Raw genomic sequence first — 23976 nt, 5'->3', positions numbered from 1 at the left:
AGATCATGAATTTATGAATAAAAAAATTCACGAGAGTTTAAGCTCAAAGTAAATTATATCATATCAATCATGAGAGTTCAAGCTCAAAGTGAATTATATCATATCATTGTCGAAACTTGTGATTCTTGACATGCTGGACCAAAATTGTTAAAATTTTAGAGAAAAATGATACTAAATTTAAATTTTTATTACATGTTTTAACATTGTATTAAATAAAATTAATATAAAACTAATTTTAAGCAAAGTTATTAGGGAGTGAAATAAGGAAGTGAAACTAATTTTATATCATATCATCATATCATTATGGCACCGTAATTAGTTAATATTTTGATATCGTTTATATTATTTGCTGTAAATTTTAATTTTTATTGTGGAAAATTTCACCATTTGTGTTAATTTTGTACCATGACAAATAAGGTATGTTTTTATAATCAATGATCATCCTAGTTTCAAAATAGGCAAAATTTACAATTTTTAATGGTCAACAGCAGTGAATATATATATATATATATAAATGACTTTTATTTAAAAATTGTATTGAGAATCTATTTAAATCAAGCTAGTTGATTTTAACCTACAATACATATGTTGAGTAATAAATTTAATTTTATATTCCACATTTAAAGGAAAGCAAGTAAATGCTTTATACATCGCCATTAATACTATTTTATTGAAAATAATATAAACAAAAGACCCACCAAATTTAAGTCTTAGACGGTTAAATTTGACTTAATTCACTAAAGTTAAAAAACAGATATAATGACTCAACTGATACCAAATATGTATCCCAGATAAAAACAAATTATACAAAGTCAGAGATAGAAATAATTCATCTTATATATTATGAAAAAAAATTAAATTAACCAAGAGTATTATTCAATGTATCCCGACATAAGTCTTTATTTACCTAATAAATTATATCGTAAATTAACTAGAAGGAAGATAAGTATGAATGTGAAATTATTCAAAGTACGAGGACAAATGGATAAATAAAAGAAATCATATATTTAAACAATTAAAAAATGAAATTAACAAAATCCATCGATAATTACGTCATTATCTATCCGTAAACATAATCGAATGGCAAAAGGCGGGAAACATGACTCCAAATTTGTCGGGGCTGGGCCACAAGCATAAATATAAAAAAGTACAGCACCTTCTCTGCAAAAAGTAGATAAAAAAAAAAAAAAAAAAGACTGAGGAGAAATAAATAAAGAAAAGAGAGCGGCCTGCTTTCAACTTCCATGTTTAGCTCCAACTTTTTTTGGATTAACAAAATCCATTTCCTTCGAATCAAACACATTCTCTCGTTGTCTCGGAATTTTCGGACCGGATTTGTGGCTCTTACCCAACTGAATTTCTTAATTTTATTCTCCATTTTTCATTTGGCGAATCGACCTGGAGCTCTGCATTTTCTGTTCCTAATCTTTCTTCTTCCCATTCTTTCGTTTCATTCGGCCCCCTTTGACGCAGATGCTGTTGGGTTTCTAAGAAATCTTTCTGAACAACCTCATCTTGTTCATGTTGTCAAAGGTGTGGTTTCTGAAATCTTTGATACATTTTGAGGATGCGTGTTCATCTGTTTTAGCTTCTTTATCAGCTAATAAACGTTTTTTTGCGGACCCATTTTGATTATCTTTTGGGTTCTTTAGGTTGCATTTCATATTTTTACCTCAGAATTTAAATGTTCTTGCTCCTGTGCTATTGGGTTACGATTTCCGAGCGAGTTGAGCAAGGAAATGGAGACGTTGTCTCTTCCCTTTCAGTCCTTTTTTTGTGGGGGAGGAGGGGGATAAGAATTCTTAAGTCCACTTAAGAATTTCTGGGCATTCTAGGGTAATAGTTTCTTGAAACATGGTGTAGCTGGGGCCAAATTTGTATGAACAGGTAAAAATTGTTGAAATTTGCTATCTAATAAAAGGTTTGGTTGGCAGGTTGGGCTTAGCTGAAATTTGGGTGTAATGTTTCCTCAGCTTCTCAACAGCATTTCACAGGTAGTTTCTTGAATGCCTATCTCTTCCTATAGTTTCCTCTCAGCTAAGAACCGGAACCTTAGATTTATGGACACGTCAAAGTTTCATTGTCTTATTCCTCTTAATTGACAAGCAACATCGCACAACTTCAGGAAAACTTTTTAAACGTGATATGAGTAAAGACATAAAGCTGCATCGTTTTTCTGTGCATTCTCTAGTTTTCCTCTGGTAACATTGCGCTGACTTTGATGGTTAATGTGTTATGCAACTTTTTTTATCTCCATGTTCTCTTGGATCATGGAAAGAGTGGATTGTTGATGATTTTGTTGTGAGCTACATTGGAGCTGTACTCAGCTGGTTCAGAAGCTCTGGTAAATGGCTGAATGTAAGTCTCTTTTGCTCATCAGAAGTTTTTTGCACGTGAGATGGTCTGGTTTTTCTCATATCCATATTTAACCTTATGCTCTCTTCAACATTAGCCAAATTAAAATTGGAGGTGGTGGAGTGGTTAAATTCTATGCTCCCCCATATAAATTTGCCCCTGGATGCTTCAGATGAGGAATTGAGAACATGCTTGATTGATGGAACCATTCTATGCAGCATGTTGGATAAATTATGCCCTGGGGCAGTTCAGGTTGGATGACATTTGGTGGCCTTTGTTTATAACTTTTATGTTATATAATTTTCCATTTAATAATTTCCTCGCATTTAATTATTTTTTTTAGCATTGACCACAAATTTCTTTTCTTTTCTCTAGGGAGGCAATTGTAAGCCTATCAATTCTAACATTGAGAGTTTTTTGATAACTCTGGATGAACTAGGACTTCCTGGCTTTGAACCATCTGTCTTAGAGCAGGTAATTGCTTTTGTTTGATGCAATGCAATTGTGACTGTAAATACCTTTATTTTCTGCCATACAGATAATAAAAAGTGAGAGAAATACTTGTTTTGGTTCCATACTTAGTTAAGCGAGTCAATTTTAGCTTGAAATCTTGTACTTCATTCAATTGAGCCATAAACTTGAACCATTGTTGTAATCAATATCTTCTTTAGAGCTAAATAGCACGAAAATTAGCCAAAACACCTAAAATCTAGCTGCAAAAATGCCCAACACAACCAGAAAGTTACAGTAAAACTGAATGGTAAAAAGCTCAAAGTCAACACTAAACCACTCAAACTAAGCTAAAACAAATGCCTATCACGGTCACAAAAACCAGCCAACAAAAGTAGTCTTGTCCTGCCATGAGAATTTTTCACACTTACATCACAAAGATCTTAACTCTTAGAAGGTACTCTAATTTCTTCATTTCACATTCATAACTCAATTTGACGCTATTAAAGTTTTAGTGATTGGTAAAGAGTGGTTTTAACATTGAATAGTTAATGGATCACTTGAACATGATATCTCATGATTTTTATCTTGAAGAAAAACCTTGTATTGTGTAATATACTCGATCTCCTTTGCAATACTTATCTTGTGTAATCTGACTTGGATTTTATAATCATACATCCATTCCTGCAAAACATATAGTTATTGGGTTTCATCATTCATCACACTTGTATCCAACTTACACAAAATACCTGGTTCAGTTATGTATTTATGCTGAATGAATCAATTTGATTGTTAGATTTTTGAAACCTTTATAAATTGAAATATGAGCAGAGATTAAATGCAGGGACCTATTGCACCAGTTTTGCACTGCCTGAGCACGCTTCGAGCTTCTTTTGATTTGACTGCTGGGGATGAAGACACTCAACATTATTCACGAAAGAAATGGAACTTATATGAAGTAGAATCATTAGATGGAATCAATAATTTCTCTGGGCAAAGATTTCAGGATTTTCAGAATGGTTCAATTATATCAGGTATGGTACAGGATCAGGGGGAGAATGTAAATTGTGCAAGGATTTCATTCAGAGTAAATTATAAAGTTTTTTTTTAGGGTTGATCTTGTTCTTGATGTTTGTAGTTAAATAATTTTTTTTTTATGGCTGTGTTTTTTTTTTTTTTTTTTTTTAAATCTCCCCTGTAGAGTCTTTATTTTTTCGTGTCGCTGTTAGTCTTTTAGGTTGTACATTGTACTCTTCACGTAGTTTCTTGTTTCAGAAAAAAAAAAAAAGATACTTGATTTGGTTTATCCAACCAATTTCTGCTGATAATCCACATTTAAAGAATTTTGACCTTAAATAGGTCAAGTGCCAAAACGGTCATAGAGTGCATCCGATACTTTTTTAAGTTTTGTTTGATGTTTCTTGTTTCACATTTAAAGAATTTTGGTCTTGATTCAATTTACTTCTTATACTTTCAAAATGTCCATTTTGGTTCTTGTACTTTTGGCTTTGGTTCATTTTGGCTCTTCTAATTTTAAAAAGTAGAACGACCTAGCATAACACTTTACTCACTAAATTTCTTGAAATGTGGCCATAAATTTGTGTTAAAGGGACTCTCGTGTAAAATTTACGTTTAAATTTTGCAAACATGGACTAAATTGACCACTTTTTAAAAGTACATGAACCAAAATGAACCAAAGCAAAAAGTAGAGGGACCAAAATAGTATTTAAACCAAATTAAATAGATGTTTTATATTGTGTATGCATGGTTTTGATCTTAATGTCTGATTTTTTGGATGCTTATGCAAATCAGGTTACAGCAGGCAGGTATAACGTACTTACTATCATTTATTGAGTTAATTCTTATATTATCAAGGAAGTTTGGTGGGATCACAGTGTTCTAGATTTTCATGCTTTCTCTTAAATTTAATGTTGACAATGCAATTTATTTCATTCTATTATTTTCTTGTTTGTTTATTATAGCGCTATCGTGTGGTTTAAGAAGTCATATTCAACTTGAGGATCATGAAGCGCAAGAACAAAACCATGATGTTTCTGGTTCTGACATCATGGAGTTGATAAAATCAAAAAATTTTGAGGTAACCCTGAACCATGTTTAATTCGTTGTTTACATCAATGGTATGCTTCAAAATATGAATATATTCATTTCTCAAGTAGTTCTGCGATTATTTTATGCAGAATGTCTCTACTCCATCACTTTTCAATTTGGTCAATGGAATTCTGGATGGCAGCGTTGAAACAAAAAATGGAGACGTGTCAAATGTATGGGAGTGATTATCATTCTTCTACTGGAAGCATAAAAAATTTCAACCCAAGAAATTCACACACCATATCTGATTTCATGGTCTTATTTTTATCCAGGACGGTTAATTTAGTTGTATTTCTAACTTTCCTTTTATTGGTTCAAATTTCTCTCAGCAAGTAGCATATCTTCTGAGAAAAGTTGTACAGGTGCTTGAGCGGAGAATTTTAACTCATGCTGGAAACCTGAGACATGTAATTGTGCTTAGCATAATTTTTAACTTGGGACAGTATACTATGTTTCACTGCCAATAGCAATTAACGTCTTTCACCTTGGGTTTATGCAGCACAGCAGTCTTTTGAGAGCTCGGGAGGAGAAATTTCTGTCAAGAATAAAAGTCCTTGAAACCCTTGCAACAGGAACCACTGAAGAAAATGAGGTATTTTGATGAACATTCAAATGTTGAAATATTTGCTTTTGGTTTAGAAATCGAAACGCTGTATTCAGTCCTGGATTTTTGGTGTCATTACTTTTGTAGGTTGTTTTGAATCAGCTTCAACGTATGAAGGTAAAGTGCTCAACCCATTTCTAATCTAAGAAAATTATCAAGTATATTTGTTATCTTTGATTCCCGACATATTTTTATTTTCATCAAGATCAAGCCATTTAGATAAAATGGCTTCCTTCCACTCTGCCTTGTGTTTGCTGTACGTTCTAATTTTGGTCGGGATCTCATTTTTAGTCGTAGAATTGGAGAGCTTCCTTGCTTCATAAGATCCTATCATGAAGGAACTACAGTAACTAAATATTAATAATAAAGTTCAGCAACCATAATGTTGAATTGATGAATATATTTATTATATTGGTTCTCATGTATGCTATAGTTTGCCTTCTGCTTTCTTTCACCTATAGGATGAAATACCCAAGTCGTTTTTATTTGCTTTGAAGTTTTTGATGCCATTAATCTTTAATGAGCTTGCGCACATGTTTTAGCTGCTTATAATTTCAACTTTGCTCAATTGAACCAGTTGTTTTGAGTTCCGTGGGTAGCATGTGAAATTTGGTTGTATAGGAAAAATCATTACTGCTCTGAACATCTACGAGGAATCTTTTGTACTGTTTATTCTCAGGCAGAGACTTCCACAGTCCACCTTATTAATATCAGGGGTGATTCTTGAATTCGTGTAGAAGAATGACCTCATTATGGAACCCAGTTTTCTATTTGTCTCAAAATTTGGTTGATGTTTATGCACCGAATTTAAGTAGATTTCTATTCCAAATGTTCATTAACAAAATCAATGGTAATGCACCTAATCCTAATACTGGTTCCAACCCCTATAATATTACTCCTTTCTCACATTTTTTATTTTGGTTCTCCTAAACCCATTCCTTGGTTGCGAACAGGGCCTAAATTGATAAAGTGACGATTATATTGTCCATTTAGTTCATGCCATAATTTATCACTGTGACCAGTGACATTTAAGTTTTGTGTTAGTTTCTCAGTCTCGTAAAGAATATGTTAACACTCGATTTTTGGTGTTGAAGGTTGAAAAGTTCAAAGTAGAGGAAATGAAAACTTGCGAGGAGCAGGATAAGATGGCTCTGAAGGAGCAAAAGGAACGCTGTGATGTTGAGCTTTCAAATCTCAGAAAGGAGCTAGAAATGGCTAAAAGGGAACATGAAAATAATTGCTTGCAATTGGAAAAAAATGCTAAGGAGGAAAAAGTTAAGTTTGAAGAGAAACTAAATGAACTCGAAAACTTATTAGCGGATTCCAGGAAGAAGGTGAAGGAACTCGAGACATTTTCTGAATCTAAATCACTGAGATGGAAGAAGAAAGAGTTTGTCTATCAAAATGTTGTTAATGATCTGCTTGGAGCTTTTAAGGTTTTTGTTATGTCTTCAGTAATGTTATTTTCCGTAGGGCCCATATTGTGTTGATTACAGATATGACTTTGATTTTATTATTTTTAGGAATTAAGGGGTTCGGTGGAGTCCATCAAACATGAGGTCTTGAATACAGAAAGAAACTATGCAGAGGATTTTAATTACCTTGGTAGGTTTTAGCTTAACCAATCTCCTGTTTTCATTTTTACTCCAGTTTTCTATGTTATTTGTATTTCTTTTCATTCAATTATTTTTTTTGTTTATGATGGTGTTGCCATTAATAGGAATAAAGTTCAAAGGATTGGCAGATGTGGCTCTGAATTACAATGCAGTTCTGAACGAAAATAGAAGATTGTATAATGAGGTTCAGGATTTAAAAGGTATCATTTTTATTTTCCTCTTTTGTTTACTTGAGCTTTCTCAATTTAGACGTGGAATTTCACAGGTAACATTCGAGTGTATAGTCGAATACGGCCATTCCTTCCAGGGCAAAAAAAGCTAACTACAGTTGAATATATTGGTGAAAATGGTGACTTGGTAATTGTAAATCCTGCTAAACAAGGAAAAGACAATCGTAAGCTATTCAAGTTCAATAAAGTTTTTGGTCCGACATGTTCACAAGGTATGTATAATCTAATCCAATTTTGATAAACTGCTCATACTTATTGCTAGTTCGATTAGGAAGATTTTTGTTTTCCAACTTCCTATTTACATTTATTATTTATTTTTTTATCAGAGGAGGTGTTTATAGACACTAGGCCGTTAATTCGGTCTGTCCTTGATGGATATAATGTTTGCATATTTGCTTATGGACAAACTGGTTCGGGAAAGACCTATACTATGGTATGCGATATGCTTCTATTTTGTGACACCATATTTTTACAGTGTTCATTGTGGCTCATACGTCTTATTCTTTCTCAGAGTGGACCTGATATATCATTGAGAGAAGAATGGGGTGTTAATTATCGAGCATTAAATGACCTCTTCGAAATTTCTCAAAGCAGGAAGGGATCTATTGCCTATGAAATTGGTGTCCAAATGGTTGAGATATACAATGAACAAGTCCGTGATCTGCTCTCAACTAGCGGTCTTCCAAAGAGATATCCTACTTTGAATACTTTGATATTATTTAGTTATGCAAAAGTTAACAAAAAAATTCTTTTGTTGAGTAATTCCCATTGTTTTTTCAAAGAAAGAAACTAATCATTCAACCCAGAAGATAACTACACAATGGGTAGGAAAAGAAACCTCTTAACTAGCTCATTGAATTGACTTGTTTATGAAAAGGGTAAAGTTTGGTTTCTCTTCTATTCTTTAGAACTAATTTTATTTTTAATTTCCTATTTAATCAATCAATTCATTATTCAGCCTTTCCCAGCCATTTTAGAATTTGTTTGGCCGAAGTGTCCTTTTATAATGAAAAAACATAGTTTCCTTTGACTTGCACACACTTGGGATTTGGAACTCTACTCAACCAAATGGGCTTGCAGTACCCGATGCTGCCATGCATTCTGTTAGATCTACTGGCGATGTTCTTGATTTGATGAAGATTGGGTTGTCAAACAGGGCTGTTGGAGCCACAGCCCTGAACGAAAGAAGCAGCAGATCTCATAGGTAGTATTCTAAAAATGTTGTTACTCATCATTTATTTTCATACTTTCTTTGAGAATACATTTCATGCAATTACTGATGCTGTGCAGTGTGCTGACGATTCATGTTCGTGGTGTGGACTTGGAGACAGATGCTATCTTGCGTGGTTGTCTTCATTTAATAGATCTTGCTGGTAGTGAAAGGGTGGACCGCTCCGAGGTGACTGGAGATAGGCTGAAGGAGGCACAACATATTAATAAATCATTGTCAGCTCTTGGGGATGTAATTTTTGCTCTTGCACAGAAGACTGCGCATATTCCTTACAGAAATAGCAAACTAACCCAAGTTCTCCAAAGTTCTTTAGGTGCTTCTGTGTTTTTTTATTTTATTGTACCTCTATTGTTCTATTTTCTGATAATACCTAGTTCATCACAGTTTTTCTTTATTCGAACCTCTAGGTGGTCAAGCAAAAACGCTCATGTTTGTACAGATTAATCCTGATGTGGAGTCCTATTCCGAAACTATAAGCACCTTGAAGTTTGCAGAAAGAGTTTCTGGTGTCGAGTTGGGTGCTGCCCGCAGCAATAAAGAGGGTAGATATGTTAGAGAACTCATGGATCAGGTCCCGACGACTCGTCATTCTCTTCTCTATGTTTTAAAATTTTCTTCAACAGTTCTTTTCCTATTCAACTGCACGAACTTCTCCTTAAATCTCGACTCTAATAGTGTGCACGGAGTACACAATTACATGAGATGTGCTATTTTCTGATTTTATGTTGACAATGCTATGCAGGTGGCAGTTCTCAAGGATACCATTGCAAATAAAGATGAGGAGATTGAGCGGTTGCAGTTGCTTAAAACTAGTGGCAATTCTGTGAAGCATGGCGTTGGTTCCCAAAGATTTGAATCATGTTCACCTGGAAGGGCTTTTAGTGCAACTCCTCGGCAGAGGCAAAGGCCATCAAGGAGGAAAGACTTTCTGGTTAATAAAGCATCATCTGATATGGACAATTTCTCGGATTATGATAGGCGTTCTGAAGCTGGATCATATCAGTCTATGGATGACTTTAGACATCATAAGCATTTTGGATCGGAATCACATCTGTCTGTAGAGGACTTTAGACGTTCTAAGCGTTCTGTATCAGGATCACATCTGTCTCTAGAAGATTTTAGACATCAGAAGGAATCTTTTTCACAGTCAAGGGCTTTAGGTCAGAAGGTTACCGATGATGTTGAGCTTTTAGGCTTTGGGAATGCTGATTCTGATGAGAGATTAAGTGACATATCAGATGGTGGCCTCTCAATGGGGACTGAAACTGATGGATCGATCTGTAGCGTTGTGGAATACACTCTATTCCCTGATGTTTCAAAACCATCAGATAGTTTGATTGCTGTTACCAAACACCCAGATAGCTCGTTGGATGTCAAAAGGCTAGCCGAGAGTGCAACAACTGGGGTGAAGTCATTGGTACCTATTCCAGAAAAGTAAGTAATTACTATTTCCTCTTGAATTATTTATCGACATCTTTGTACTCGACTTATACAGAATTTAGGTTCAGCTTTCTCTCTTCATTTCATGCTTAAACTGATTGGTGACACTGCCAGCTACTATAAAAGTCATGACCCTTTATTGTTTCCTGTAACCGGGGTGTAGAGGGCCTCGCTTCACTTATGGTTCGCCCTACTCATCTTTTTGAAGGCTCTGCCCACTCCAGTGACACCTCCAAGTATCACAAGTGCTGTTTTCAACTTGGGGTTTAACATCTCAGGCACTTACAAGTGACACCACCGGCACATCACTTGGGTGGTCTAGGACCTAATTTCAGAAATAGCCAAATAGGACATCTTTTATTGTAAATAACATTTATACTCCATGTGATTTGTTTGGACGCACTTGGATGCTCAACAACTCCCCCACACCTTGGTGGTTAAATACGTATTAAGAAATTTATCCTCTTTGTTCCCTGTTTTATGCAGAACCAATGCGCCATCGAGGACAGGCCCCAGGCCCCCGCAAAAGCCCGTGCAGACAAAACCTTCAAGAGTTTCACTGACGAAAAGCTCCACAAAGGCTCCATCAGCATCAAGTATGAAAATCTAAACACTGTTCTTCTTACTACGATGTTCGCAATATTATTTGCCTCATGTTTTTTTTCCCTTAATTTTTGTGATAAGATGCCAAACTTTTCATTGATAAAATGAAAAGTACAAAAGGGGATCAAAGGAGAATACAAAAAAGCTCTCCGATTGCTGTTAATAACAAACGAATTATAACTACAAAAGAGAGTGGAAAGAGTGCTCCATCTTGAGGTATCAAAATGATTGTTTTGCCTTATGGCATTATTCAGCTGTTCTGCTTTTACATTGTTTTAGAACTTGCATCATTTCCCAAGTCATTGTTAAATGATCTCCTTTTGGTCAGCTGCTTTGGTTTCTACTCCTAACATTTTAGTCATTTTAATACTCAAACCTTATTAATCTTATAATCTAGCTTATTGGCAACGATAGACCAATGCTAACATGAGCGTCGTTGAGCTACCTACTCCCTTGATAGCGGTGGTTCGATGTGGTAAAAAACAAATGAGTCGCCATACTGAAGTCAACTCAGTGCTAGCTCAGCCTTTTATATCATGTAGTCATTGCCATATTGACTTTTACACGATGCCATGTTAGCTTTGTGTTCATATTTAACTAGATCATCAACTAGTGACGAATTTAGCTTCTTTTTTTTTTTTCTTCTTGCTGTTCCATGTTCTCCTTACTCATCTATCCCTATTTGTTTTGATGCAAATCAGGCACAAAAAAAGCCATTGTTGGTAGCTCCCCGTCGATGAAAAGCGGCAAAAGGTGGAAGTGAATCAGTGCAAAAGTGATGTGGGTAGGAAAAATTCTTAGAGGCTAATCAATATTTTGTGTAGTTGTTGGTGGCAGTTTAACTTCACACTTCTAGTTCTGGCTCAACCATAGGTGATTAGCTTTTTGCCTTTCTAATTGGGACCTCATGTTTCCCCCTCTTTTTGTTGTATATTTGTATGCCAAAAGGTTAGCCATTGATTTAATACACAAATTGAACCATTCTCCCTCTCTCCGCCTATTTTCTCCCTCTTCTGCTTTCGATATCATCTCTCTCGTGTATCACTTGCATAGATAGAATTATACATCCATCTAGAACATCCGAGTATAGCGGGAATGTGAGATTCCACATCGGTCGGAGAGGAGAATGAAGCATTCTAAGGGTGTGGAAACCTCTCCTTAACATATGTGTTTTAAAGTCGTGAAGCTCATGGTGATACGTAACAGGTCAAAGCAGACACTATTTGCTCGCGGTGGTTTGGATTGTTACAAAGAATCTTCTTGTTCTTGTGTCCACCAGGACGCATCAAAGATTTTGTACAAGAAATTTATAGGCATGGAGTACAAGAAATTTATAGGCATGGAGAACAATCTTTTTAGTCTTGTGAATTGAACGAATAGTTTTATTTGACCATGATAATTGAACGTTGATTTGACAACTTTCAATAGGTGTTTGGTTTGAAAGCACAGGAAATGGTGCTTATCTAAATCAAACTCGGGTTTGGTTGGCAATTTCGTAAACCTGAATTTTCTATGTATTATCCATATTTCTCTTCAGTTACGATAATCATGTTACCATAGTCGATTACAAACATACAATCGACTGGTATTTTGGTTAGTTTATTGAAGTCAACATATATCAACTTAAATGGAAAAGATTCACATAGTTAATTTCATTTATAAATTATTAAAGATACAAAATACAACGCTAATAAAATACATCTAAAAATCATGAGGCTAATAAAGTGTAGATTTTTCATCTTTTTATGGAAATAATTTTGGATGGAATAAATTTATAATTTGATTCTTTTTATTTTTATTTAATTAGAATAAAAACGGATATTTCTGCATAAAAATTAATTAATTTATTTAAAAAATAATGATAAAAGGAAAGAGAAAGGAAAAAGTTCAATAGTTAAACCCATCGTAAATCTTCAGCTCTCATTTTCCCGGAAAAATGATTATAAAATTCGGCCGCAACTTCATTCCGATGGTGGGAGCGCCAGTTTCTACGAGGTTAGATATTTTCCTTTCATTCTGCAATTTTCTTTCTTCTTCTAATTTTCCTTGGAGTATTGTTTAAAGCTCTGACCTGCTGCTGAGAAGCTTAGAAAGTGAAATGATGCTCTGCTGCAGTTGGTTTCCTGTTTGATTCAGCGAGGTTATGGCTGAAGAACATGTGGTTGTTCTTCAAAAATTTAGTTTGCCCATCTATTCAACGGTCCTGATGGATACTTCACTTCAATTAATTGATGAAGTTATTGGTTTTATTGTTTTTATTTAATCCAAATTGGCGCTATTGTGGTCGATTTGCTTTATGAATGGTGTTTTGGGTGCATTCTGGAACATTGAGTTGGGGATTATTCGATTAGTTCTTATGAAACGGTCAGGAAGTAGTTTGGTACTTTGAATTTTTACATACGGGTTTAGGCGTGGTTAATATTCCAGTAAATAAAACTGGAACACATTTTTTAAATTTGTTGGCTGAAACTATTATTTTAGGTATTCTAAATTTGGTTAAGATATGAAGAACATGTTAGAAAATAGATTGCAAGAAAGAAATTTATTTACCTTACATATAAACGTGGTTTTCTAAAATAGAAATTTGAAAATTTCATCAAATATTTTATCCACTTTTTTTCTTCAGCATATACATATTTACCTGAGCTAGATATGACAGTGTTGCTTTATAACAAGATTTGTTGGATAACCTTTCTAAGAGTGGAACGGCATGTGACACTTGTGCTCAATTTTTGCTTCAGGGCTCCTCCAATTTAACTTTTTGGTCGTTTGTCTTTGGACCAATTGGACTGGATATATGTAATTCGATCGAACTTGAAGTCTCTGCTATGTGAAGGTATGCAGGAGTTGATTGGTGATAAGTTCTAATACCGTGAAAATTGATTTATTGTTATTTATAAATTGGTATGAGAGGCCAAGATAATTCCCAAAAGAGATAAGTTCTAAGACCGTGAAAATTGGAAAATTCCTATTGCACGTGATATCATGTTCATTGATCTAGATATATCAGTTATATGGTAGAAATTTGGGTGCAAAAATTTCAGAATGAAATTGTCTTGATGGCTGCAAGCCAATATATAGCCTCCGTGCATGTAATGTTATTATTTTAGTCGCTATAATGGATAAAGAGAAAAGTTCCACTAGTCAACTATATTGCTAGTATATGTAGAATCTTAGTTCTTGTTAGTTCAATTGAGGGCGGAGGAAATTTTTTGAGTTTTCCTCATTGTAGCGATTTAGTAGGATGAAAGGGGAAAAGAGATTGGTCCAAATTGTATGGACACTATTTTGTCTGTTTCTTCTAGACGGTGCTTTCTCCACAAAGATTTTTGTAGTTCTGTTCTTTCTTGCCAAATGCAGAGGCTTATGCAACTCCTTCGATTTTCTCAGGCTTCATGCCTAAAACATTTCCATCTTTTTTAAATGAATTTCTTTTTAAAACTTTATTGCTTTATTTCTTTGCTCTTGATTTTCATTATTGATCTATTTGCTATGGTTTGGATCAAATTTTCCTTCTAGATAAACGTGTGAATTATTGACACAAATTAATGTTCCTGGGAGCAAAAGAACTTTCTAATTGTCGTGGTGAAATTTTGTGAGATACAGTTAGTAAAGATTTCGTTCTAACTGCAAATTTGCAGTCATAGGCGGGAGCACGAGTTTCTATTTCCTCCTTTAATCTTTCCATTGAATTTGTACATTTTGCTTCTTTCCCCAGTTTATAGTTGAACCTGAAAAATTCAGTTATTAGTTTTCTTGGTTGCATTAGATGGCATAGTTTATGCTGAGTGAAATGATGTTATGACTCTGTTTTGTAGTTCTACTTGAACCATGTGTCAAGGAAACTGTGAAAGATTTGAGAAAATGAACAAACAGAACAAGCCTAGTGTAAGCACTAAGCCATCAATATATTACTGGTGGAGACCAGATGAGAGGATATCATCTGAGCTGGCTGATTTTGTCCTTGAAAACGATACCCCCAACACTTGTTATGCCAAACACGGTAAAGATAGCAGTACTATAAATGAACCAAAGTCTTCTGAGATGTTGAGCACAGCTCAGTTCATTTCAATTTTTGGCCAAGTATTGAATCGTGCTAGTCGTCCTTTTACATTTTTTCAACCGAAGCAGATCTTAAATCAAGAAAATGATGATTCCAATGAGGTTGCGTTCAATAGTGTGGTTGAAGTTAATGGCAAATTAGTTGATATAAGGACCAATGACCAATGTTCTCTTATGGTGCAGTCTACTTTGGGCTTGTCTTGTTTGACAGTAACTCAGAAGATATCTTTGTTTGAACCTTGTAAATATCATTCCATGTCATCATTTTGGAGTCTACTATATGGTGGTAGAGACATGTCAGCTAAATCATGTAAAGGAAAAGGCTTTACTAGTGTACAAATCTTGCACGATATGAGGAAGAGATATAGATGGATGAACCATACAAGTCATACTGAAGCATCCTACGCTAAGAAAGTTGATAATAATGAACGCATGAAAGCCAATGCATTCAAGGCTAGAGGTGGTCTTAATGAAGCAGGGGGCTGCACGTCAGGAGATTCATGTTTTCTTGTTCATGAGTTTATCAATGAAATTTCAAAGAATGCTCTCATGTTCCAATCAATCAATTTATCATCGCTGTTCGTCCCGAAGTTGGAAATAAAAATGATGGAAAATGTTTATATGGCCTCACGTATCCTTACATTGGTTCAAGATAACAGGGCAGATGGCAGTATTTTAGAGATCCCAGATTCAGTTATTTTGGCAGCTCATTCATTACCTTCCAAGGACAGTGTATTAGACAATTTAGACAACAGGTGCAAGGCTAATAGCACTGAAGAACAGGAGAATAAAACCAAACAGTCCGACAAGCTCATTGTTGAAAAGGATTACTATAGAGAGGATTGCTCATTGACTCGTGAAAAATCTTGTTACAGTATTGCCAAGCAAGAACATGCCTTTGCGGGGGCATTAGCTGGTGTATTTGTCAGTCTTTGTCTACATCCTGTTGATACAATCAAAACAGTGGTTCAGTCTTATCATGCAGAACAGAAGTCTTTCAGTTACATTGGAAAATCAATTGTCTCTGATCGAGGTGGGTTGGTGATTCTGTGTGAAACACATTTTCCGATCAGAATATCAAGAGCAGTTTCACTTATATTTGTTGAGGAATCTTCTGAAAATGAACAACATACTTATTTCAGGTTTAAGTGGGCTTTATCGTGGAATCTCCACCAACATCGCGTCTTCAGCTCCGATATCTGCTGTTTACACTTTCACATATGAATCAGTTAAAGGAGCTTTGCTTCCACTTCTCCAAGAGGTAGGAATTTCATTCTGTTAGTCATCATCATTATTTTTCTTTCCTTCCCTTCTGTTTGCCTTTCCTTTTTAGGTGTTTTTGGGTGCTTACTCTTGCCCTCTCCCACTCTAAGTAGAGATTTGGTGTACGCTGAAGAGGTAAACAAAATGTAACCGTTACTTGATGGTAGTTATGGCTTTCTGCCAATGAGCAGGTGCTACTGGCTTTGCGATTGTATCAGAGTTGGGGGAGGGAGAAATGCAGGCAGAACTCTGCTTATGGATCCGTTTATGGAACCAATAGTGTAGCCTTTTAATCAATCATTCCGAATTATTGTACATCACTTTGGATGTTTGCTGGTGTGTTAGATTTTGAAGCTTCGGACTTGTTTCTTTTCTTTAGGAGTATCGCTCTATTGTCCATTGTACGGCTGGTGGTTGTGCAAGTCTTGCTACATCTTTTATTTTTACCCCAAGTGAGCGTATAAAACAGCAGATGCAAGTTAGTTCACGCTACCATAACTGCTGGTATACATTTTAGATTCTTGTGCGTCTCTCTGTTGGGGTTACTCAAAGTATTTTCTCTATTTATTCCCTTTACATTTTATTAATAACTTGAACTCATTTCATTCTCGCCTTGGATTTACTAAAAAATGATATTTTGACTTGGAATCTTGCCGGGTGTCGGACACTGAACAACCTTGAATAATTTCATTGATTTGCTGATGGTTCTGTGATTTCTTTTCCAGCCATTAAAATCATCTTAAGCTCAAGTTTCTTGAATGATATTTTTGTTGACTGTCATACTTCTCTCACGACACTTTGCCTTGCAGGAATGCTTTTGTTGGTGTTGTTGCAAATGGTGGATTGCGAGGATTATATACTGGGTGGGGAGCTGTTCTTTGCAGAAACGTACCACACTCAATTATCAAGGTAAGGAGTCCGTGCTAGATGCGTTCAACTAAAATAGGACAACGATCCAAGTGTACCATGACCTCATTAGACGCAGTTCTTTCAGTTTAACTTCATTTTCCTTCTATTTCACCATACCGTTTTGCCATATTTAATTTGCAGTTCTATACCTATGAAAGTTTGAAAGGACTGATGAAATCTAATGCTCAGCAAACTACCTCACAAACGGTTAGTTATTTTCCCACTAACCTCACTCTGTCTTCTTAAATTTGATCTTTTGGCACTCGTCTTCTTAAAATTAATGATAATTCGATGGGAACAGCCTCTCTGTAGTGACAGTGATGTTTAGGGCTATAATACATGCAATATAAATCACATAGATCACGGCGATCCTTCTATATCTGCAGTTAGTATGTGGAGGAGTAGCTGGATCTACTGCTGCTTTGTTTACCACTCCTTTTGATGTGGTAAAAACGAGATTGCAAACACAGATTCCAGGATCTCTGAGCCCATATAAAAGTGTAATTCAAGCGCTCTATGAAATTGGCAAGAAAGAAGGTCTGAAAGGCCTCTATAGGTATGCTTTGTTCTGGCATTTGCTTGTCTCTGAGTATCTAACATTTCATCAGTCTTCTGCAAATATTCTTGTCAAGGAGGTTCGTTTCTTAATCTTTCTGTAGTTTGTTGACTTTATTGTCCCGTCTGTATGATACTAGGGGCCTGACTCCAAGACTGATAATGTACATGTCTCAAGGTGCAATCTTCTTTTCCTCTTATGAATTTTTGAAGAGAATCTTTTCTCTTGAGGCGCCTCAACATGGGAAGACTCCAACACCAATCAGATGAGAAACTCAAAAGATGATTCAACAATACAATTGCAATTCTCTTCCCAATCAGTATTAGCAGCATCTTCTTCATCATCATTGACCACCACGTTATCGGAATTGTGCTCATAATATTTACCAAAATATGAAGAACTTGACATGGATAAGTGGTGCTAGGGGAAGAAAACTGCCTCTTTAGATGACTGGGGATGGTCGCTCCAATGGTGTTCCATGCATTGTAAAGGAACTTGATGCAGCAGCAGAAACCTACGAATTGGGATTTGCTATAGATTCTTTTAACCAAAGAAAAGTCATTTTTGAAAGTAAACAACCGTGAATCCTTGTACGTTGATGTCATCATAATTATCCAGGTAAAATACCTGTAAGCTTGGGCTATTCTGTATTCCTTCAAGTGAAAAAGTAAATAAACAGGTATCATTTTTTTTTAATTATTTCCTCTTTTGTAATGATGCCCTATTGCACATTATTGAGTAGCCATGTCAATACTCTTGAGTACTTTAATCTCAAGGCCAACTTTATACACTGTTCTTTTTATTGAGGTGGTCACAAGCATCCAAGTGTTCACATTTTTCTCTTGAGAGAGGGAGATAAAGGCTTTATTTCAACTCATAAAAGAGGCATCGGGTAGAGAGAACTGAAAAAAATGTATTAGATCCCCATTGGTTGGAGAGGGGAAAAGTGCCAGCGTCGAAAGGAGTGGATTGTGAGATCCCATATTAGTTAGAGAAGGAAACGAAACATTTTTTATAAGAGTATGAAAACTTCTCCCTATCATACGTATTTTAAAAATTTTGAGGGGTTTAGAAGGAAAAACCCAAAGTGAGCTTGAGATGTTATAACGTCAGTATCACCCGCTAAAGCCTTGAAAGCCTTGAAGCAATTTCTTAGGTAGGCTTCAGCGTAGACTGCTAACCTTTAGAAAAATGTTACCAATTTGTCCACTTTCTGAATCTAAAGGTTACCAATTTGTCCACTTTCTGAATCTTTCAAATGAAAAGAAAATGGCCCATTTTCTTGAAGCTTATTCCATGAGGATTATGATCTTTACTTTTGCACAGAGCCAACAGCCAAACCATCAAAATATCAACTATGTTTTCTAAATGCCCAGCTCCATGTAGTACTTTCCCATGGAATGTTTCTTTTTCCCCAAAGAAAAGTGAAGGAATACAATAACAAGCCATACAAAAACATAGATTGAGGCCAACAAGACAATCTTTCACCAAAGATTAATAGAACCTGCTCGTTATTCGTTGCGAAAACTAGAGAAGAACTCGAACAGTAGATTCAAGACAAAACTTCTTAAAATATATATTTCTACAGATATTAACTCACTCTACCTCTTAACAATATAATGTACAAAAAGTCCAATGTGAAGGACTTGTTATCAATTGGCTACTCATCTCCCTACCATCTTACAATATGGACAGTTAACTTACAAGTTATTCAGAAGGATCTGGTTTTTGAAGAATAACAAATAAATGGGTCCTGCACATGACGTGAGCTCCCCAATTAGCATCTTCCCAAGTCTCTTCTACAAGTCATTTCAGCTTCTCGAAGCAAGCTCTTGCTCCGCTATACGAAAGAACTCAAATGCCCCGACTCCGAGAGCCTGCACGGTTGCTGATTCCCTTGTACAATTTCTTCCTTTTGAGCTTTATCAGGCAGCTTCCTAACTCTAGTCAGGTGACCTCTCTAAAGTCGATGTGGAATCATCTGAAGAAGCCATAATATCTGCACTGATCCAATGGCCTTTATACTACACTTTAGCAATAGGAGAAAATGGAGGATGGAACAAATAGGATGGCGGTGTTTCTTTCGACATTCTTGTTTCTCTTTTCTTCTCCTCCATCGTGACTGTGTCGATCAAGAATTTTACTTCCTCCTCAAGAAGCACTTTTAAGGAATTAGAATGTTGCATTTCTTTTGTTTCTTCCTCCATTTGGACAGCATTACAGGCTTCAGTCGCGTGTAAAATAGCAACACAAATGGAGAATGCTTGCAATGTTGATAATCGTGCATGAAAATAGACATTGTATTGTCCATCTTTTACAACATTCATGGTCAATGCCGGAGTGGCATCCTTCACTCCCTGTACCCACATAAAAAGGCAAGCATTACTACAAGAAAAATGTCTTTTACTTCATTGACTGAAAACTAACAATGCATCATAATAATTTAGATAGAACTGAAATACAGCATCTGAAAAAAGTTAAATCTGCAAACAGGAAATCTCTGCTAAACCAAGAAAATCGATACATACAATGCCCAGCTAAACCATTTATTGCAATTTGACATTTTCCATTCAATGTACATGTAAAAGGCATCTGAAAGATGGTTAAGCGCCTCAAGCTTTTATTCTATGATTGTAATCAAAATCTTGATATGAAACAACAATCGAGCATTATGACTGCCAATGGAACCAATAGAAAGCTTACCTGAAGAAAAAGCTCAAAAGTCTGTTTCCCCTTTTGCGCTTGGTTTTCGGCACAGTGGCTACTGGGGGTGCCCAAAACCAGTAGAGGACAACCCATGTCCCAACCACCACAATCACAAGAACCTCCTAACCTCCATCGATCGAGTAATGTAGAAGGGCCGTGGCTTTCAACAGTTGGCAAACCATGGTTTCCAATGGGGAGTACTACCTTCAGAGTTTCTTGAATTGTGTGATGGGGAGTTTCGTCTTTCCTTTGTTCAATCTTAGAGACGCTTTGTATGGCCGAGTTCAATTTACTGCTTGTTTTATCACCTCTTTTATACTTCAAGCTCTCCCTTTTGCTAAATGGGATTTGCATAATAATAGATGCGGATTCCAGGTCTGGATGTAAATCTGCTGAATCCCAAGGACAAGAATCTATAGAATCATTATCACAATTTTCAGAAGCATGTTTCTTATGAAGTTTTTGTTTTTCTAGAGGAGTCCCATCATTAACACTGAAAGCTTCCCCTACTACGCCTGAATTAGAACTTATAGGAGGTTTAACAGCATCTTGGATAGAGTTGCAACTCTCTTGAGATGCAGGACTCTGTCTAGCACGTGCAGTATCATACAGAACGAATTCTGTGATCATCGAGTTGTCAAAACCACCATCTCTAAGTTCAGAGGATAGATAACATGAAACTTGCATCTGACCCACCATTAAGGCGTGTTTGCAGCTGTGATTCAATCCAAAACTACTTGCATTACTCTTTTTTTTATGATCTTGGGTATGAAATGTGTATTCCCATTTAAAAGCATTGCCCATCTTCCACGTCTTGGCCACGTAGACATCTTCAGGGGAGCTCTGAGAGAACTCAAAAAACGGCATCCCATGTTTTTTTTCCAACTTGAGAGAGCCGTGTAGATGTACAGGTGAAGATGCAACAACATCATGATGACTATCATTACTCGGAAAATGAGAATCACAATCTGAGTTCATTGCTGCATTTGTGAAATCTTGCAACAAAGATTTTCTGTATGTCTTGTTTTTCTGCATGTCCATTGACTTAACAGCTTTATCTCCACCTGCTTCGATTGCATCACCGAAATGACTCCCGAAAGATTTAGATTTCATAAATGGATCCAACATTTTCCTGAATGGACTTATGTGAGCCTTTGGGGTGTGTCTAAACCGTAGATCACTTCGAAGCTGGTTTTTAGGCGTTTCTATCTTAGCAGAGAGCGAGTTCGGCAATGCATGTACCTTGTCTCTCTTGAAAAGTTTCTTGCCATTGTGAAGGGGCCCGATGCCTGTAACATTTTCAAGATGATTGCTCGAGTCTTTCAATACAGTTTCACTGATCTCAGAACCCAAGTAGATATCAATGAAGCTATCTGATGAACGTGGGCATATGCGAGCCTTATTAACTGATGATTGATTCAGTTTTGTGTCCAAAGATTCCTCATCTGAACTACACAAAGAGTCAACAATACCAGCAACCCAAGAGGTGTAATTGTCACGTGAAATTTCTATTTTTCCTCTTTCCTCTTGAATGCCCATCCCTTCTATGCTACTTACATCTTCAGACCTCTCGTGCTTAGAACGCTGCTCGAGCACTTCATCATCTTCCAATTCAACTAGGCCAGGTGAATTGCTTTTATGAGAACTGTGATCACAGCCAACTCTAATCTCTGTAACATCATTCTTCACATTCAATTCAAATTCTATATGTTCATTGTCTTCCAGTTCAACTAGACTAGATGAATTGCTTTTTCGAAACCCGCGGTCGCCACAAAATCTAATCTCAGTAAAACCATCCTTTACATTCAACATAAAATCTTCATGGTTAAGTTTTGTTCTCGAGCTTCTTTTCTTAATGCTCGAATGCCGTGGAATAGATGGAAGAACAGTGTTGGGACTCAGATCCACAGTGCAAAGGCTGTCAAAGTCCAATTCTGGCTCTTGTCCCATTATGTGATCCACAGCTCTGCCAGAAGAAAGACACTAAGTTTTGAGCAAAATTCTAAGAAATTTACAGAATAATTCTAGCTACAAAAAAGAAAAGGGAAAAAATTGTAACTCAACATAGACTTAAGTTGTTGTCATCATTACAAACACTACAAAGACTTAAATTCATGTCCACCTGAATCTAGTACAAGACAGAAGTAAAACCAAAGCTCAGAAACCAGATCTTAATAAAAGCTCAAACTGAACAAAAAGAAGCAGAACAGAATCCTTGAACTTCCAAGAACAAGAAAAAGACTTGATTTCAGAAGCTGAGACCTTCTCTACAGCAATTTAATGCTTCAAAGCACAAACAAGCAACAGGTTTCAAAAGAAAAAAACAAAAAAAAGTTCAAAATGTGAGGTCAGGGAGCAAAAGTCATTTCTTCAAACACATTGCAAGATACATTGAAGAAACCCCAGAACAAGGAACAGAAGAATTCAATTGAAAATTTAAGCTTACCCCACCAGATCTTAGAAGAGTGAAGGCAGAGAAAACCCCAAAAAACAACAGGAAGAAACAATCATGTCGACCAATCTCTTCAGCTGAAAGCTTCAATAGAATCCATGGCAGAATGGGAAACCCCCAAATTAAGAGACGATGAAAACATACAACGATCAGAAGAGCTTGGGCAACGATCTTAATGCATAACGAGCACAAAGCATGCGTTTAGAGAGAGAGCGAGAGGGAAAATGAGAGAAATAAAATAAGAAAGTATTAATGGTAGAGACAAGATAACTGCAAAAGTCCTGTTCATGTCTACTTAAAGGACCCACCATCATGCTTCCTTTCTCTTCTTCCTTATTTCTCATGCACTATTATTATTTTATTGAATTTTATTTTATTTTTAATAAATATTATCAATTCGGCTAATTTTTTAATTTTCCCATAAGTTCAATTCATGATGTAACAATAATTTCACATATTAATGATATTCACGTAATAATAAATAAATAAGTATTTTTTTTTTATAATTTAATATTTTAATTACATGAACAAATAATTCTCAATAAATTAGTAATAAGAAGTATTAATGGGGTGCATCAAATAATTCTAACCTAGTTCAATAAAGCTACTAGTATGTGCCATGGTCGAAAAAAGAAATTATACCTTTGGGGCACTCCCAAGGAAGTACCTTGATATGACATGTATGTTGAGGATTATTTTGGATTATTTAGTAAAAGATCATGGGTTTATAAGTGAGGAACACTATCTCTATTGGTACGAGGCATTTTGGAAAAGCTCAAAGCAAAGTCATGAGAGCATATGCTCAAAGTGGACAATATCATACAATTGTGGAGAGTCGTGATTTCTAACCATATATACCCATTGGTAATAGACTGGATTTCTGTGGGGGCAATATTGGAATTTCACGGATCATCAACTAGGATGGGAAGTGCTCTTATCAAAATAATCACTGCAGAGAAAAAAATAACATTATTATAAGGACTTTGGGAATGCAAATATTGAAGAGTGGAATCCACAATTAATAACTGTAAGTACATCATCCAATTACCATAAAGCCCCTTGGATCATTGAATTACCGAAAACACCTATGGTATAAAAATGTCAGATAAACACCATATCATCAAAATTGTGGATCATATGGTAGTTAAAATTACCATAAAGCCCTTTATTTGACCATGGTAAATTACCAAAATACCCAAGGGATAAAACCAAGTTTTGGCTCTAGTGAAGAAAATGACACTTCTTTTGGGAAAAAAAAAAGAGAAAAAGAAAAAGAAAAATGGGAGGGATTCAAAAGCTGCAAAAAGAAGATGAAGGTTTCTATCAAAGAGAGAGAATCAAGAAATGGCAAATGGTCCAAAAGAAGAGTCAATAAAAGTTGGTCAAACAA

At 35.8% G+C, this 23976-nt stretch overlaps 3 protein-coding genes across 4 annotated transcripts; 2 read left to right on the top strand and 1 right to left on the bottom strand.

The window, feature by feature from the left end:
- Positions 1 to 1233: 1233 nt before the first annotated feature.
- On the top strand, positions 1234 to 11626 carry LOC111795919 (kinesin-like protein KIN-14J). Its single transcript, XM_087124063.1, has 23 exons — positions 1234 to 1533; positions 1935 to 1994; positions 2279 to 2358; positions 2453 to 2607; positions 2731 to 2829; positions 3650 to 3839; positions 4788 to 4903; positions 5004 to 5087; positions 5244 to 5321; positions 5414 to 5506; positions 5606 to 5635; positions 6613 to 6954; positions 7042 to 7123; positions 7239 to 7334; positions 7400 to 7576; positions 7691 to 7797; positions 7876 to 8055; positions 8405 to 8568; positions 8655 to 8908; positions 9003 to 9166; positions 9338 to 10029; positions 10522 to 10631; positions 11340 to 11626. The coding sequence occupies exons 3-23, from the start codon at positions 2349 to 2351 to the stop codon at positions 11399 to 11401; spliced, it is 3285 nt and encodes a 1094-aa protein (XP_086980189.1). The 5' UTR covers positions 1234 to 1533; positions 1935 to 1994; positions 2279 to 2348; the 3' UTR covers positions 11402 to 11626.
- A 906-nt stretch (positions 11627 to 12532) lies between these two features.
- On the top strand, positions 12533 to 18242 carry LOC111795498 (Mitochondrial substrate carrier family protein). Its single transcript, XM_087124064.1, is given in 9 exon segments — positions 12533 to 13474; positions 14457 to 15733; positions 15843 to 15961; positions 16343 to 16467; positions 16773 to 16872; positions 17014 to 17079; positions 17259 to 17428; positions 17568 to 17672; positions 17674 to 18242. Coding segments are annotated over 8 exon segments (1989 nt in total). The 5' UTR covers positions 12533 to 13474; positions 14457 to 14469; the 3' UTR covers positions 17714 to 18242.
- A 714-nt stretch (positions 18243 to 18956) lies between these two features.
- LOC111796145 (bromo-adjacent domain protein, putative (DUF3527)) lies at positions 18957 to 22868 on the bottom strand. Of its 2 annotated transcripts, none has more exons than XM_023678856.2 (3): positions 22581 to 22868; positions 20132 to 22100; positions 18957 to 19785 (listed from the first exon to the last, which is right to left on the bottom strand). In XM_023678856.2, exons 2-3 carry the CDS (start codon positions 22082 to 22084, stop codon positions 19453 to 19455), a joined length of 2286 nt encoding a protein of 761 aa, XP_023534624.2. In that variant the 5' UTR covers positions 22085 to 22100; positions 22581 to 22868; the 3' UTR covers positions 18957 to 19452. The 2 variants fall into 2 exon arrangements, with proteins under 2 accessions (XP_023534624.2, XP_023534625.2); XM_023678857.2 differs by having other exon boundaries at positions 22586 to 22868.
- Between the last annotated feature and the right edge of the window lie 1108 nt (positions 22869 to 23976).

The sequence above is a fragment of the Cucurbita pepo genome, chromosome 5 (assembly GCF_057944985.1).
Source record: "Cucurbita pepo subsp. pepo isolate OVF chromosome 5, ASM5794498v1, whole genome shotgun sequence".
In the NCBI taxonomy this organism is placed as follows: Eukaryota; Viridiplantae; Streptophyta; class Magnoliopsida; order Cucurbitales; family Cucurbitaceae; genus Cucurbita; species Cucurbita pepo.
Note: the sequence above shows the minus strand (reverse complement) of the source record. Positions and strands in the feature narration are given on the sequence as shown.

What these genes read in the sequence shown, in the direction of transcription:
- LOC111795919 (XM_087124063.1), top strand. An exon ending in GAACCACTGAAGAAAATGAG is followed by an intron (nt 5,507 to 5,605) that starts GTATTTTGATGA and finishes TTACTTTTGTAG; the next exon opens with GTTGTTTTGAATCAGCTTCA. An exon ending in TGAGGTTCAGGATTTAAAAG is followed by an intron (nt 7,335 to 7,399) that starts GTATCATTTTTA and finishes GGAATTTCACAG; the next exon opens with GTAACATTCGAGTGTATAGT.
- LOC111796145 (XM_023678856.2), bottom strand. Translation starts at nt 22,084, where the DNA reads ATGGGACAAGAGCCAGAATTGGACTTTGACAGCCTTTGCACTGTGGAT. An exon ending in CTTTTGAGCTTTTTCTTCAG is followed by an intron (nt 19,786 to 20,131) that starts GTAAGCTTTCTA and finishes ATGTGGGTACAG; the next exon opens with GGAGTGAAGGATGCCACTCC.